At 37.4% G+C, this 17,947-nt stretch overlaps 1 protein-coding gene across 1 annotated transcript in view; it reads left to right on the top strand.

Annotated features, from left to right (window-relative positions):
* LOC126176090 (zinc finger protein Xfin-like) overlaps nt 1-15,333 on the top strand; it is a 28,459-nt gene extending 13,126 nt beyond the window's left edge. Inside the window, exons 3-4 of the mRNA XM_049923228.1 lie at nt 9,573-9,846; nt 14,868-15,333. Of these exons, the coding sequence (XP_049779185.1) occupies nt 9,573-9,846; nt 14,868-15,018 (425 nt within the window). The 3' untranslated portion in view covers nt 15,019-15,333. The remainder of the gene's footprint in view (nt 1-9,572; nt 9,847-14,867) is intronic.
* Nucleotides 15,334-17,947: the final 2,614 nt, after the last annotated feature.

Raw genomic sequence — 17,947 nt, forward strand, 5'->3', positions numbered from 1 at the left:
CTGGAAATTGCAATGAGTCAGAGAAGGTTTAATATTGGGTCATATCTGTGTCTGTTTTACATTATTGATCTACCACTTACAACTGATATCCATTTAGTTTTATTTACAGACCACATATCAGTTCTGACATAAAATAAGAAATTTCCTGGCATTATTGTAACTACATCAGATTTGATTTTTAAAAATATTGTCTCAGTAAATACATTACATTCTGGCACTTATATTGTATCAATCTTGTGGCAGTCATGTGGTGAAGGTCTTCTGGGATGGAGGAAGAAGTCAAGGATGTACATTTTATTTAAATAAAGTACAATGAAATCACCTAACATAGTGAAATATTGTTCTATTAGAATGCTAGTATTAGTTACAGACTCCATTTTGTACTGACATTAAGTCAGAGGTTACTGCATGATTTTCTAAAACTAACATCAGATTCACATACTTATATGTCCTGAAAATACTGTCCCTGGAAGTTTTTCCCCCTAAAAATGACTCTCTAACTTATTAATGAATGGAAATATACTTTCATTTCCAAATCACATATAGTAGGTAGATAGTATGTGCAATTTAATGTAGCTGCACTAAGCTTCCATTTAAGGCTGTGATTTATATAAAGAACAAAAAATTATAATTGTCTGCTTCTTGTATTTCATCGTTTTACTTATACAGCCACAGGTGTGCCCTGATCAGGATAGACAAGATGTGGCCATACTTTATGAGCCATCGAAATATAAGGCATGGGCTTTCATTAAGAAAAAGGAAGTTTTCTTTTTTCCTGTTTCAGAATACAAGTGAGCTCATTCAGTGTGGTTTGTGAAGCTGTTAGCCAGTCATGGCAGTCATAAGATGATGTTAATTTCAGTGTCAGTACACTCTGAGAAAAAAGGAGTAGGAAAGGGATCACATCATTGCTAGTTGAAAGCTGTGACCAAAGAGAGTGTCCAGCATGAAACCAATGCTCCAGTCAGTGGCCATCAGTCAGCATGTGATGTCTGTCCTACTGCGCCTGTTGGCTACTCACAGTGAGCTCATAGTGGGCATATTGTCAGCAGATTTCATTAAACAGGAACAAACAACCTTCACTGATGTGACAATCCTACTCTGCATGCAGGCCACAATCAGTTGTACTTAAACATTGCAGGAGATTATTAAAATGAAAAATAAAATTTAAAAGAATTTAAATGTCAATCAGACTGGCTGGGCAAGCTGCACAAAATATTACTTTTGCCGAGTTTTAGGAGAACAACTGACTTGTGTTACTGTGTCTTATCAAATATTAATAATTCATTTGCCTGAACCATGTGCTCATGTCTTCAGATGTTGCATTAGCCTCCCTTGCAGTAAGAAAGTATGATCATACATGGTATACATATGACGATTGATGATTTGTTGGTGGTAAAGACTAAGCATATTATCTTGGATGGAGAGCCACTGTCAGATATAGAAATAACTTCTGGAATGCCACAGGAATATGTGCCGTGTGGTATGTTGATGATGTGGCTGCCAATATTAATTGTAACTTCATACTTTTCTCAGTTGATTCAAGTATCTGCAATGAAGTTATTTTAAGTAGTTGCACAAATATTCAGTCAGATCTTGACAGGGTTTGAAAGTATTCCAAAGATTGGCAACTTGTTTCAAATGTATGGAAATGTAAAATTATGCACTTCACAAAACACAGAAATTTTATGATTACAGTGTCCTGCAAAAGCCTACTTTTGGAGTGCAAGAAACATTATTAAGTAAAAAATCTAGAAGTATATTACAGCCCCATATATATTGCTTCCAAAGGGACTGCAAATACAAGATTAGCTAATTACAGCGCACATTTAAACAGTCATCCCTCCTGTGCTCTGTATGTGAATGGAAAGAGAGCAGAAACCATAATATGTAGTATAATGTGAAGAATCTTCTGCCAAGTACTCAACAGTAGTTTGCAGAATATGTTTACAGAGATGTTCCAACAGTTCACACTTCAACTTGCTCAGCTTTCAATTAACAGATAACTTGAGTGGGCAGATGCACGTTGTTCTGATACAGTATCCCTCCCTTTCTCTTGCAATCTGTACAATTTCTCACATAGTTTCTATCCCAGTTCCGTTAGAAAACTTGGATATGTTTACTGGTTATTGTTGTACCCCATAAAATAATGTATCTCTTTTGCACCCATAAAAATACAGGTGCAGTCAACTTCAGTTTTTTGGTGCACAGAACCTGCTTGCACCTATTACTTTGATTGCTTTTTAATATAGAACTATCACCAGCCTTCAGTTTATTATTGATTCCAAACCATGATGCAACTTGCCGTTTTTATGTTAACAAGTATGGCCAGAAGAAGTGACATGATAACCAAACGTCTCAGGAGTGATGGGAGATTGAACCGAAGACCTTTGGATCTGTAGTCTGGCACATAACCATGTCCCCCCCTCCCCCACCTTTTTTTTTTCTTCCTGCATTTCTGTGCAGATGTCACATGACATCTCTTAAGTTACTGTGCTGAAAATGTTACTCCAATTTCTCTTATAGAGGGTGGCTGGACATGCTGAGCTACTCTGCCAGCTAATCAATGAGACACACCTCTTATACTTAAAAGCAGTCCGAAAGTATCACAAAAATTAATATTTGCATTTGGTTAATGTTTAACAATACTGCACTCCCAAAGCTTCTCCATAGTAAATTATTCATGCAAAATGGAGTGTACACTTTCTTATTATCTGCTTATGCTGTGAAGCATTATACCTATTTAATCAATCATCATTCAGCGTTATGTAACCCAACATGACACAAGTAGTAAAAAATCCTAGACAGATAGAACTAGCTAACATGTCTACAGTACACCTGCCTTGTTGACTATATTAGTATCTTGTATGCCCACTTAAGATGGTTACAGTCAGACAAGTAAAATGACTATCATTCACCATGTCTACTTCATCAACTTCCTAATACCTCTTATCAGTATCAAGTAGCTATCATACTGTCATGATTGCTGCCCAAGATCTTAGTCACCTAGTATCCTAGTTGTGCTCATCCATAAAACAAAAACATTTTCAAACTACATCTCTGTTGATGATGTCCATCTTTGGAACAAGCTACCCTGCACCCCCTGCACAATTGATTATCTGTCTGTCACCTCCATAATGTATATCCATTTCTCCATGTCAGAGGCTCACTTCTTCTTACCCCTACAAATTTCTCTCTTTTCATTACTGAGTCAGTTGTAGCATCTTTCTCTTGCCATCCCCTTCCCCATATTCTCTTATACTGCATTACTCTTTCCTTTCCTCTCCCATCCATTGCTGCCTGCAGTTTATTTATTCTCTTTTCCTCTGACAAATACAAACTGGTGGTGATCGTGCGTGCTTTTATATATGTATATAATAGAGGGAAACATTCCACGTGGGAAAAATATATCTAAAAACAAAGATGATGTGACTTACCAAACGAAAGTGCTGGCTGGTCAATAGACACACAAACAAACACTAACAAACACAAACATACACACAAAGTTCAAGCTTTCATCAGGAAAGAGGGAAGGAGAGGGAAAGACGAAAGGATGTGGGTTTTAAGGGAGAGGGTAAGGAGTCATTCCAATCCCGGAAGTGGAAAGACTTACCTTAGTGGGAAAAAAGGACAGGTATACACTTGCACACACACCCATATCCAACTGCACATATACAGACACAAGCAGACGAAGCAACCGTTGGTTGCGAAAGCTTGAATTTTGTGTGTATGTTTGTGTTTGTTTGTGTGTCTATTGACCTGCCAGCACTTTCATTATATATATAAAAAAAAAGCACGCACGATCACCACCAGTTTGTATTTGTCAGATGAAAATATATATAATAGAGGCAGAGCCACGTGTGAAAGCACCCACGTGATTTACCAACTGACCTGCCTACACTGTGACGCATTCTATGTGGGAATGACCAGCAACAAACTGTCCATTCGCATGAATGGACACAGGCAGACAGTGTTTGTTGGTAATGAGGATCACCCTGTGGCTAAACATGCCTTGGTGCACGGCCAGCACATCTTGGCACAGTGTTACACCGTCTGGGTTATCTGGATACTTCCCACTAACACCAACCTATCCGAACTCCGGAGATGGGAACTTGCTCTTCAATATATCCTCTCTTCCCGTTATCCACCAGGCCTCAATCTCCGCTAATTTCAAGTTGCCGCCACTCATACCTCACCTGTCATTCAACAACATCTTTGCCTCTGCACTTCCGCCTCGACTGACATCTCTACCCAAACTCTTTGCCTCTGTATATGTCTGCTTGTGTCTGTATATGTGTGGATGGATATGTGTGTGTGTGCGAGTGTATACCCGTCCTTTTTCCCCCCTATGGTAAGTCTTTCCGCTCCCGGGATTGGAATGACTCCTTACCCTCTCCCTTAAAACCCACATCCTTTCGTCTTTCCCTCTCCTTCTCCTTTGGCCTCTGTATATGTCTGCTTGTGTCTGTATATGTGTGGATGGATATGTGTGTGTGTGCGAGTGTATACCCGTCCTTTTTTCCCCATAAGGTAAGTCTTTCCGCTCCCGGGATTGGAATGACTCCTTACCCTCTCCCTTAAAACCCAAATCCTTTCATCTTTCCCTCTCCTTCCCTCTTTCCTGACGAGGCAACCATTGGTTGTGAAAGCTAGAATTTTGTGTGTATGTTTGTGTGTCTATCGACGTGCCAGCGCTTTCGTTTGGTAAGTCACATCATCTTTGTTTTTAGATATATTTTTCCCACATGGAATGTTTCCCTCTATTATATATAGTGTTACGGTTTTCACTATTTGTAAGTGCTGGAGGTAATTATAAGTAAGGGAAGGTGTTGTGGCCCAAATATTGATAGAATAAATGAATATTGTGATTTTTTGTATGTTTTTATCTGTGGCTGTAGTTTGTTTAACTACATTATATGTGTTTAACTACATTATATGAAACATTTCCAAGAGAGAGAAAAAAAAAAAAGACATTCAAATTCAGTCACTCATTTTGTAACTTGAAAATGAAGAAGGAGAATATAAACCTTCACCTACTTTGGATGGATGTCAATATGGTTGAGTAGCATTCAGATGTTAAGCAATAACTAAATAAACAATACCAAATATATAGGTATAATGCCAGGAAAGAGATAAAAAAAATTCTTAAAATTATAGGTGATATAGTTTGAGACAGGAAAGGAACAACCAGAGCAGTGACAGACATACAGAAGGGGTAGGTTTCAAAACACTGATAATTATACCTTCTATGATAGGGAAAGGGACACAATGAATTGGAAATGGTAAAGGAGAGATTTGGACAAAAAAGAAGAAGAAGTCATTGAGAAGAAGTCATTGAGATTTGAGTACTGTTGATTCCGCTTTAGTAACAGCAACCCTTATCTTTGCTGATCAAGAGTTTAGAGTTCAGCATAGTCAAAGCCACTAACTCATGCTTTCATACTTGTATACAACTCATGGTGGCAGCCAGTTAAAATCCCGGTGCTGAAAAAATGTTCACAAGTGGTATTTGGAGATGATGTGGCATGAAGATCTTAACCATCAGAGTTAGCACCCGTGTCCTGTAGTGAATTTTTAACTCCTTAACAGTGTCTCAATTAATCTGGATATGTGGCATTGTAGATAGTTATCCTGCCATTGGACTGAGATATTAAACATGAAGCCCCCTCCCCTGTGGTATTATTCAGGAGTAGTGTGTCATGTGCTGGCATTAAGTTTCACCATCCTACACCTCTTTCATCATCAAAACTGTACAAACATGACACTACTGATTACACTCTGCACACACCCATCACAGAAGGCACTTACTATGTATCACTAGTAGTTCTGAAACAAAAGAAAATTATAAAGAAATGGTTGTGTACAAAGGAAATATCTCCATTGTAGGTAGCTGAACCTGGAAGAATATTCCCACCACTAATGTCATATGACCTTTACATTTTTAACAACTTAGAATGAGTTTCTTTCATTTTAATATGAAAATCATTAATATTCATTTCCTCATACATATAATATGAAATAAGTCATATCCAAACATTCTGGGTTCATAGAAAATACACAGAGTTTAAGTTCAAAGAGTCTACTGCTAATAGCCTGTATCACACACCAAGTATGTTAACTGCTTCCTTGAGATGACTAGTTGACAGAAAGCAAAAGTTCTTATATGATCTTTTAGCATTGTAGGAAAAGTTTGGTTGTTACTTACCGTAAAGAAGACACTTTAAGTTGCAGACAGGCACAATCAAAAGACACTTAGCAAATCTTTCAGCCGCAGCCTTCATCAATAAAAGAGACACAAGCACACCATTCATACACACAAGCAAGCCCGAGATGCTGGAGTTGGCAGTTGTGTGTGCATGAGGTGTGCTTGCTTGTGTGTATAAATAGTGTGTATCTTTCTTTTACGGACAATGGCTGTGGCCAGAATTTTTATTTGTCATTTACTTGTGCCTGTCTGCAACTTAATATGTCTTCTTTATGGTAAGTAGCAATCTGTCTTTTCCTACATTGTTGATATTTCTGCCTGGAGTTTCCATTCTTTTATATATAGTTTCAAATTTTTAAAATTTTTATTTGAACATTTTACTCCAGTCCCAATGCAGAACAAGGTAAGAAGTAGCTTTTGTACAAAACTGGACTCTTAAATCATACAGGTATATAAACTTAATATTGGTTGAAACACTCTCACTGATACTGCCTTCAAGAATGTATTTCTTCAAGAAAGAATGTATTAACATGTTTTTTAGATGAATTCTTTGTATACATTTCCATTATTATTAATTTTTAAATTCACTTTGATTGTTTCATTTCCAAAATCGTTACGTTTTTCTTTCAGGCTGGGACACTGTGCTGCCACATAAACATGAAAGGTCATACCAACAGTTTTATGGCCAACGTCATCGGATGCAGGGGATACATAGGAGAGGATCTTTCATGTGTAACCGTTGCTGCAATACATACACACGTCAAGATAATCTGCGGCGCCATCAGCGCTTTGAATGTGGAGTGGAACCCCAATTTGAGTGCACTGTATGCCACAAGAAAGCACGGCACAAGCACAATCTTATTATGCACATGAGGAAACATTTTCAATGATATCTTAGTATAAAAGAAAAGCAGAATATGATTGACGGAGAAACTTTTGTCGAGACATTTGTAAACTGGCTAAATAAAGAAGTTTTATTGTCTTATATTCTCTTGAACATTAGCAGACCATTTCAAAACTAATTCATCTTTTTCTGTTCCTTTATTGTTCCATCTGATATGTATATTATGTAGCTGCTGCATAAAAAAGTATAGAATTTAGGTGAGAAAGCAGATCTCAAAAATATGATACAGGAGTAGTAGCTACATCTGTGCTGCAAATAAATGACCTCATCATTTGAGATTCATTGTGTGTGTGATCCAAATCACACATTAATCTTTAAATGTGAAAAACCTACATTAGAGACTGATAATTATAAAAATAACTCTGATTTAAAGAAACTAATTTTTACGTAGAAAAATTATCAAACAAGTCAATATTAAACCAAAACATGTAAATAAAAGTTGTTTTTTGCTAGAAGTAGGCCTACTGTGTATTTACATTGCATGAATATGATGCAAGATACAAAAAAATTTAAATAAAATTTAAAAGCCACTTTATTTTATGCAGAATTTTGAAGAATGGTGTTGTTCTCCTATAACAGTCACACAATGTTTCTTGAATTTGTAATAAATTTATAAATTTTTTACTAACTTTTGCATTCATTTTAAAAGTTGCCGTAATACTGTTTTCATTAGTGCAAGAATGGAAACAGATTATTTAGGCCTTGTTACTAACTGAAGTGAAAAATGGTATGCAATATGACAGGCAGCATATAACGAATATTGTTCACTCTTCAACAGTGTTTGTTGTTTTGAGTCTTACAGACAGATTCAGACTGTGTTTCAGACCAGAACTCAAAACCCAGAATACAGTAGTGAAGATAAAGTTTGTACTCATTACAGCTGGAGTCCTTAACAGCCTGAGGTCTGAGTGACTTCCTCCCTTTTCCCAACCTTCTTCAGCATATCACTTTTTTCTTCCTGAGGAAGGAGCTAACAGTTATAAAAGCTAGATATTTCCCCTCCCTCTACCACCTCAATCACCACCACCACCACCACCACCACCACCACCACCACCCCTTGCTTTTAAATGTGTCTGTTGGTGGTACTTGGAATTTTGCCTCCTGAAGGCAAGTGCACCATTTTGTGCTTGTGTAATATTGTACAGTTTTCTCAAGAGAATTTTCCATTTGGTGCTAATAGCTGAAGTGGTGAGTCCTTAGTTTTTGTCAAATGAGACATACGGTATATTAATATGAAATGCAGCACACTTTTTGAACAAATGTGCTTTGAACTGATGTAACTTGTGTTATACAAAGGACCACAAAAGGCTATACATAAGTGGAATACATAAAGCTAATGATTCCTGATTTGTTAATAGAATGTACAGGATTAGTTTCTGACTATTTTTTTCTTTCATGTTGGTGTTTAACTTGACTTACTTTGCACCATGAAGGCTATTGTCAGGGAGCCTATAGAACATGAAGGTAGAGAGCTGTTGAGTTCAGAATGAACAATAATTCTTTACTCAGAACTATGACATTACTCTTGGTGCTACAAAGAAGTATGTGGTCCAAGCACTGAGAGGACACAGAGTAAACATAAGCTTTCTTCCTCTTCATTGGCCCCAGTGATCCTATTAGTGACACTCCATTGCAGAGTTTGATTTAGTCTGTGGTACCATATGTAAATGTATGTCTTGTCTGTTGCATGATGTTACAAGTATGTAATTTGACTGACTGATATATATGATATATGAGAATGTAGTTGTCACTCGTACCTGATGAAGCAAGTAAACCAAGAAATATTTTGCTCACATTTCAAAGGGGATTATGTAAATGAATAAAACTATTAACTCATGAAATGGCGAGTTATATGGTATGAAGTGTGATGCAGAAAATCTTTGAGTGTATAAGCCACAATGTTCTGTAACTCTTAGACATTGTTGGCAGAGTACATGGTGTGACCAGTAGTTTGCTAAGTAATGCAGTTTGTTTAAGATATTTATAATACAATACATTAATACAAAGGCTGAATAGGAAAAAAAAAATATCAATGCGTTATGATTCAATTTTGTTCTTTGTAAGCATCATATTCTCCTCTGCATTGAAACATTTTGATTTATGATTCCTTCTGCCATGTTGTCTTTGGTTCCTCCAGTTACCAGTGGATTAATAATGCAGTTAGAACATTCAAAATGAATATGATTTCTACATTCTTTATTTATCCTTTGGTATTCAGCAAATATCACAGTGAAGCTGTGTGCATTTCCATTGTTTATATTTATCTGTGAGCACTGAACTGATGTGGTAAAGAAACTCATTTCGTAATTTGTGCATGACGACTTATGATATGATAATGTAAAAACAACCAGAAAAAAGTTAACACAATGTGTAAAGCCTTTTAAAAGCCTAACACCATAAAAATAGTTATATTCATCTGAGTGTCATACTACATGTACACTAGTAATGCTGTTTCCTTTGCAGGTGTGAGTCCACAGCTGCTGGATGGAGATTCTGTACTGTTTAGGGGAATTTCCCAGTGGTCCCCAGTTGTGAAAGCCAGGAGCTTTGCTTGTGCCCGCTGTCACAATGCTTATACTCGCCGAGACAACCTGATGCGTCACATCCGATTTGAATGTGGTGTAGAACCACAGTTTGAATGTCCCATATGCTACAAAAAAATGAAGCACAAATTTTCAATGATTAAACACATGAAAAACCATAACAGGATTAGAAATTTACAGCAAGTAAATTTTTTGTAAGAGATGACCTTGTTTTCTCTTAACATGTTATTGAACTGTATATTTTGTCAGCTATTTACCAATAAAGTGACATTTAAAATGTTTGTATTTAAATAAAAAACATCTGTGATCATAGTAGTGAATTAGTCAAGACTCATGACAGCTGTTGACTGTAGTAATTTCATCTTGAGAGTTTTTCAAATGTGATAATTTTCGTTGGGATGGCAGGAATTAAAATCAAAGTTGTTTTTATTTTATATTATACCCACTTGTGATGAATGATGAACTGAATTAAATTTATTTTGTCCATAACTCTTGTCAAATCTTTATTAAACCAGAAACTCATTAGAGCTGAAAGCATCTTTGAAACTAGAATTTCATGAGACCCATTTGTTCTCAGGGTTTTGCCTTTCTTTAATCATAATGGCTGTTCACATGTCATTGTAATATTGTCTGAAACTGGTGTTGCTTCATTCAAACTCGAATATACCGGCAAAGGCGTTTAACATGCTTCTTACTTTTTGATATGTTTCAGTTCCTTCACTGGCAACATTAAAATACTTTTTGTTCTAACTGTAACTCAGAAGTAACATTATCTTTTTTTTTTATTTTCTTCCAGTATCCATCACAGTTTTTAATGCACCTGTGTCAGCTATTGGAAAAAAATTTAGAAAAAATTAATACTAAGTTGCTGGTTTTCTCCTCCATCAGTATGTTGGAACTTCACAAAAGTAACATTATTGTCATTATGTTTATCTCTCTTGATACTGTAATATTATTTTATCAAATTTAATAGATTTTTAAAAAGAGAACATCATATCAAACTGTCCTATGATTTTAATTAATTCTGTAGCATATCGTTCATGGATGTAACTGTAGGGTTATCCTCTTTGCCACCGTGAATGCCAGAACTGGTTTCTGGTATCCACAAAAAGGTGTGCGTGCGTGGGGCTGTGTGTGTAGGGTAGGGGCAACTTTGCCTAGCTTAGGGTTGATGGTTTGAAATCTGCTACACTGGCTGAAGAGCTAGTGAATTTCCTATAATGACTGGTGTTTTCCAACATCTGTTTGAAATAACCTTCTGAGACACTTTCCCATGAAGCAACACTTGTGAGAGAAATGTGATTAGTATGAAATGTCAAGTGAAATTTTGTGCTTTTGCTCCTGAGTGTGTTTGGTGGAAAGACCTGGATGTAAAACAGTTTTGTGGAGCTGCTTGTAGCTCACAAAACAAAGCATTCAGCTGGCAGTGGGAGGTAATTCCTCTATCCTGTGGGGAGCATTTGTAATGTAAAGTGGCTAACGTTTCAGAAGTTGGGAGTTAGGAATTCTTTCAAATCAGTAAGGCTACTTTCCAAATACAGAAAGCATACAAGAATTCAAAAGTGCTTTCCCTTCCTTGGGATCATGCTTAGTCATTTTCCAGTTATCTAGGTGAGAGTTCCAGTATAGTGAGCATGCACTGCATGATAGGAAGACACATCGTACCAGAGTGTAGAGCAGTTAGGTAACTGGACGGTGGTGGTTTATGAATGAGACAGACTTAGTAACATGTAATTGAAACCAGTAAATTACATTTGTTTGTGTTGGAATATGAAGTAGGGTGTATTTGTGTGATTTTCGACCTGTTGATTGTAATTGTTACCCTTTTTTTGTGGAATTTCTTATCAGAAGTTCCTTGGAGTCATTTGGTTGTGGTGTGTGTACTGTTAGTGATGTACACAATCCAGTCCAGTGGTTGGATCTCGGAATATTCCTGAAAGTAGTTAGCTACTGGGTTTTAATTATCAAGTTTGTAGTAATGATAAATTTAACCTTGTCTTGCAGGTTGGATCAAGGCTGTTGACCCTCAGTTAAACTGATTTTATAGGTGTAGCATGGTAGAAAACTGATTTGCATCCACTGATAAATGTTTCCAATTAAATTTCTGAGAAACTGGTCATGTAACTTCCTTCCACACCCCTCTCAACACAATTAATGGATGGATTCTGGCTGTGGCTGTGAGTGTCTCTTTGTGCAACAATGTGACTATTTCAAAAAGAAATGGAATATTTCATTTTATTTTCATCAATGTGAACTAATCACACTTTCTTGTGTAAGTTGACATGAGTAGTGTCCACGTCATCTGCTGGCAGAAGTTAAGTATTTCATAAAATGTGTAAGTGAGACCTTATGATACAAAACAGCATAAGAACATTGCATTTGTGGCTTATACAATGGCAGAAATGATCAAGAACATGTTAGTTATGTAAGGCAAATGTGTCAGATGTGCATGCTGTCGATTATGATATTGCATGCCAGATGGAATGGTAGATGTTGCTGGTAGAATGAATAACAAGAGAGGTGATTGGCTTATAATTATAGTTCACATATGTAAAGAATTCAGGAGTAGAGGAAACAATTCCCCGAACAGCAGAAGCATTGATTGTCAACAGGCACACACAACAACTTTGCTAGCTTTCAGAAGAAATTCTTTGATGAGCTAGAGAGCACACGCACATGCACATCTGCGCACGAGCATGCCGCCCTCTCCCTCCCCCCCCCCCCCCCCCCCCACACACACCAACACACCAACCACCCACCCACCCACCCACCCACACACACACACACACACACACACACACACACCTGTGCACTAACATTGTGCTGGATGGACATATTTGCAGTTCATATACAATATTCAAAATGTGCTCATAAACAACTGATGGTACACATGTGGGAAATATGGCTTCAGTATATCATAGTGAGAAGTTGGTTCTGAATGCTATGGTTGCTCACTCCTTGTTGGTTTCCAGGCTTAATCAGATGGACGGTTCAGATGGCTCTGAGCACTATGGGACTTAACATATGTGGTCATCAGTCCCCTAGAACTTAGAACTACTTAAACCTAACTAACCTAAGGACATCACACACATCCATGCCCGAGGCAGGATTCGAACCTGCGACCGTAGCTGTCGCGTGCTTCCGGACTGAACGCCTAGAACCGCTAGACCACCGCGGCCGACCCAGGCTTAAGCAGTTTGCTGTACTATTGTCCAGATATCTGCTGTAGCAATCTGTAATAGTTATGGCAGATCCAACCATCAACATTTTGTTGCCGACAACATTGATTTTAATGGTGCGACGTACCCCAAATCACGTCTACTCATGGTACAAGCACAGTATGGTCCCATGAGAAAGCCCTGCCCATGCATGTCATTAAAGACAGAGTGTTCCATCTGTAAGACACTGTTGATTTCTCTTGAATCAAATATAATGGCATCACATGTTTTGCCCATCATTGTGTTCAGCTGTCATGCAAACGGCCGTGACAAGTCTAGTGACATACCAATCATATGACATACTCAACTATTTTCTTTGCCATTGCTATAACACAGCAGCTGTACCTAACACAACACTTCACAAGTGTATAGTGTTCAAAGTAGAATGCAAACTAATTAATTTAATATGAAGATGTCAAACTATCAATAACAAGATATTATATTTCCATTATATTGTAAATGTTTTGATTTATTATCATTTCTGAGACATTTCAATAACTGCCCTGAATTTTTTTTCTTTGAGGTACCTGCGTATTTGGGTTAAGACGTTAAAACAAAATTTTCTTCTGCAGCTTCAGACCTAATGTCACAAAATGTCCCTTGTTTATCATTCAGTCTTCAGAAATGTTGGAATGAAACTGTATGTTTCTTCAGTGTTTATATCCTTCGTAGGAATTATATGACAAACTACATCCTATTTTGAGTGCATGATATTTCTGTGCTATATCAGTGCTGAAAAGAAAAATTAAAAAATGTTGTTGGAATATACAGGGTGTTTATAAATGAATATCGAGATTTTAGTGCTTTATAATATTTATTGTATTAAACTTACAGTTATAAATGATATGTCAAATGAAACAGCAACTCAAACAGTTTTACCAAGAACCTTATAAATATTCAACATGAGCACCATTTGTCACACAGCACACATCAAGTCTATAGCCGAGTTCTTCCCAAATGTTGATAAGCGTGTCTTTAGTGATTGTAACAACTGCTGCTTCAGTCTGGTTTCTTAATTCAGGGAGCTCTGCTGGTAGCAGAGGCACGTACACACGATCCTTGATAAAGCCCCAAAGGAAAAAATTGCATGGCGTTAGGTTGGGTGAATGTGAAGGCCATGCAAAGCAAGCCCTGTCATTGGACCCTTGCGGCCTATCCAGCGCTTGGGTACAGTGACTTGATGTGTGCAATGTGACAAATGGTGCTCACATTGAACATTTATAAGGTTTGATAATTAATCAAAACCCTAAGCTGCCATGAGGTGGTGTTGATATACCTCAATGGGGACAGCTGAAAATGTGTGCCCCCAACTGGGACTCTAAACTGGGCAAATATCCTTTAGGAACATTACGAATGTAGGTTGTGGACAGTTGGGAATTTGGGTCTCATGGGAAGCGTGCAAGGGATAAGTCCCTGCAGTCACACTATCCTCTGTGCCCTTGGTGGCTCAGATGGATAGAGCGTCTGCCATGTAAGCAGGAGATCCCAGTTTCAAGTCCCAGTTGGGGCACACATTTTCAGCTGTCCCCTTTGAGGTATATCAACACCACCTCTTGGCAGCTGAGGGTTTTAATTAATTATCATTTCTTTCTAGAGAAGCTGTATGGTCATCATTGGTATTTGTTCTTTTGGAACAGTTACTATCGTCATATTTATAAGGTTCTTGGCAAAACTGTTTGAGTTGCTCTTTCATTTGACATGTCATTTATAACTGTAAGTTTAATGTAATAAATATTATAAAGCATTACAACCTCGATATTCATTTATAAACACACTGTATAATACCTTTTAAGATGCTAATAACTACCTTGCATTAACTTATGTTCCATTCTTGTATATATCAACCCTGAAATGAGTAAAAATGTCATCTTGATATATAAAACATGTAATAGCCTAACAAACACAGGGCATTTATTTATATTTTGTAATTTTATGTGTGGCTGTACCAGTGATAGCTGCCAGTAACATATTTGCCCTTAATGATGTTTCTTTTGCAGGTGTGAATCCACAGTTGCTGGAAGGAGACTCTGTATTGTTTCAAGGAATTTCTCAATGGTATCCAGATGTAAAAGCCAGAAGTTTTACTTGTGCTCGTTGTCACAATGCCTATACCCGCCGACACAACCTGATGCGTCACATTCGATTTGAATGTGGTGTAGAACCACAATTTGAGTGTCCTGTATGCCACATAAAAATGAAACACAAATTTTCTTTGATTAAACACATGAAAAAGCATAACAGGATTGAAAATTTACAGCAAGTAAATTTTTTGTGAGAGATGAACCAGTTTTTTTGTAATATATTATGCTATTGTATATTTTACTGGCTATTTACCAATAAACTGTAATTAAAAATGATACAGTTACTTAATTTAAATAACAAAACCACCTCTGGTTCTAGTGGTGTCTACTTATCACAACTAACACAAAACTCATGAGAGCTGTTAGCTGTAATGATGGTGTATTGAGGAAAGTTTGCAAATGTGATGATTCTGTTTGGAATGAAAGAAATTAAAATAATTTTGAAATCTATTTCCTTTTTTTTCATATGATATTTATTTCTAACTCAAATTGAAATGAACTGAATATATTTTGTCTGTCACTTTTCTGAGGTTTTAATAAACTACCACCTACCACAACAATCATTATTATACAAATATGATGAATGCAGCTTTTAAGCTGTTTTGCTGCCACCATTACTATACTCTTTATTGTAGTTATAATTAATTTTTGGTAAATACTAATTCTCTTAACTTCTATCAAAGACACAAACTATCCCACAAAAGCCTAATTAGTAAGCTTCAGGAACCAACTTTATGGGTGAATCTTAGAATATAGTACATATCATTCCTGTAGGAATTGAAAAGACAAGATCAGACTAATAACAACGCACACAAAGGCATTTATGCAGTAATTCTTCCCGCACTCAGTATGTGAATGGGACAGGTAAAAGTTCTGATAACTGGTACAATGGAAAGTACCCTCTGCCATGCATGTGGCAGTGGTTTGCTGAGTATGGACGTAGATGTATATTAAGTTTTTCTTTATTAATTCTCTTCCTGTTATGTTGTTTTATATAGAACATCTATTTTGAGATAATATCATGAAAATTTATTCTAAATTTGTTGATACATTAATTTGTTTTGGTGCATCTACATGAAATAATAGCACTTTCTCAAGTAAGTTTGCACTAATAAAGCCCACTTCATCTCTTGCTGAATCAACATTCTACATAAAATATGTAGCAGATCATTTAGTTACGATTTTAATCTGCAAAGCAAGCTAGTAATATTGCTGATATCATTTATACACTGCCGGCCGTTAAAGGGGAACACCATGAAAACAACATGCAATAAGTTTGAAATTTGTTTGAAGTGTACTACTTATTTAGCTGTGCAAATGATTAACATTTCAGGACACAACTTTGCTGGGAACACCACCATCTACATTTTATGTGTAAGGAAGGATTAAACAGCAGGTTTGTCATTCATAATTTGTGTTTGATTGTTGTTTGTTTGTAAGAAGATTGTGTTATGCCTTGTGGAAGAAGAAAAAATGCCTGCCAGTGTATCTTGGAATTCTACAGCTGTAGGATCGTGACTTATTAACACTGTGCTTTGTCATTCCCCAATTTTGCTGCTTGCTTTGGTCTGGATCCCAGAATTTTCATGAACGAGTTCAGCAAGGCCATACTCAATGTCATACAAATGGCCATACTTGGTTAGGGCCTGAAAGGATGAACATATTGTTCACTCAACTGCATAGGATTGAACAGCCCATTGCACACACCCTGAGTCAGGAAATGGGCTTGTTTACACCAATAAAAGTATCCATACTGAACACGGAATGTGCAGGGCAGTGAAGTAATGACGGTGGGGAAGGGGCAAAGGGGATATTGTGCCCCAGGCACCACGTGCAGAGGGGGCCAAATGGTCTACAAGACAAACAAGATTTTCCGGAAAATATAAACTTGTTGAAGACAAATTGTAACACCAAAATTAATTAATGTATACTAATGAAATGTTGGGAATTCATTTGTCTAGATAACATATTTTAGTGTTTAACATTGCAAGATCACAAGTTAATGTAAGTGTGAGATAAGTTGTTGGAAACATGAAATGCTGGTACATTAATAACTGGTGTAACCACCAGAAGTTGAATGAAAGCAGGCAAATGTCAATGCACTGTGTTGTAAAGGTACAGGATGTCAGTTTGTGGGATGGAGTTCCATGCCTGTTACTTTGGTCAGTCAATACAAAGGCAGTTAATGCTGTTTGTGGGTGATGCTGGAGTTGTCATCCGATGATGTCCCATATGTGCTTGATTGGAGACAGATCTGGTGATTGAGCAGGCCAAGGCAACATGTCAATACTCTGTAGAGCACATTGGGTTGCTCGCGGTTCTAGGCGCTCAGTCTGGAACCGCGCGACTGCTACGGTCGCAGGTTCGAATCCTGCCTCGGGCATGGATGTGTGTGATGTCCTTAGGTTAGTTAGGTTTAAGTAGTTCTAAGTTCTAGGGGACTGATAACTACAGATGTTAAGTCCCATAGTGCTCAGAGCCATTTGAACCATTTTTGAACCATTGGGTTGCAACGGAGGTATGTTGGTGAGCATTATCCTGTTGAAAAACACCCCATTGAATGCCGTACATGAATGGCAGCAAAGCAGGTTGAATCACCGGACTGACACAAATTTGTAGTCAGAGTGCATGGGATAGCCATGAGAGAGCACCTTCTGTCATACAGAATTGCATCTCAGAGTATAATGCCATGTGTAGGACTAGTGTATCTAGCATGGTTGCAGGCCATCAACTGGTCTTCTCCAAACCAGTATACAGCAATCACTGGCACCAATCCTGAGCCAGCTTTCACCAGAAAACACAACACACCTCCATCCTGTCTTCCAATGATTTCTCACTTGACATCACTGAAGTCACAAATGGCAGGGGTTTGGGGTCATGGAATGTATGCTACAAGGTGTCTGGCTTGGAACTTTCTGTGAAGTAACCGATTTGTAACACTTTATTGTTCCACTGTGGTGCCAATTACTGCCCAGATTGCTGCTTCAGATGCAGTA

The sequence above is a fragment of the Schistocerca cancellata genome, chromosome 3, assembly GCF_023864275.1.
Source record: "Schistocerca cancellata isolate TAMUIC-IGC-003103 chromosome 3, iqSchCanc2.1, whole genome shotgun sequence".
In the NCBI taxonomy this organism is placed as follows: Eukaryota; Metazoa; Arthropoda; class Insecta; order Orthoptera; family Acrididae; genus Schistocerca; species Schistocerca cancellata.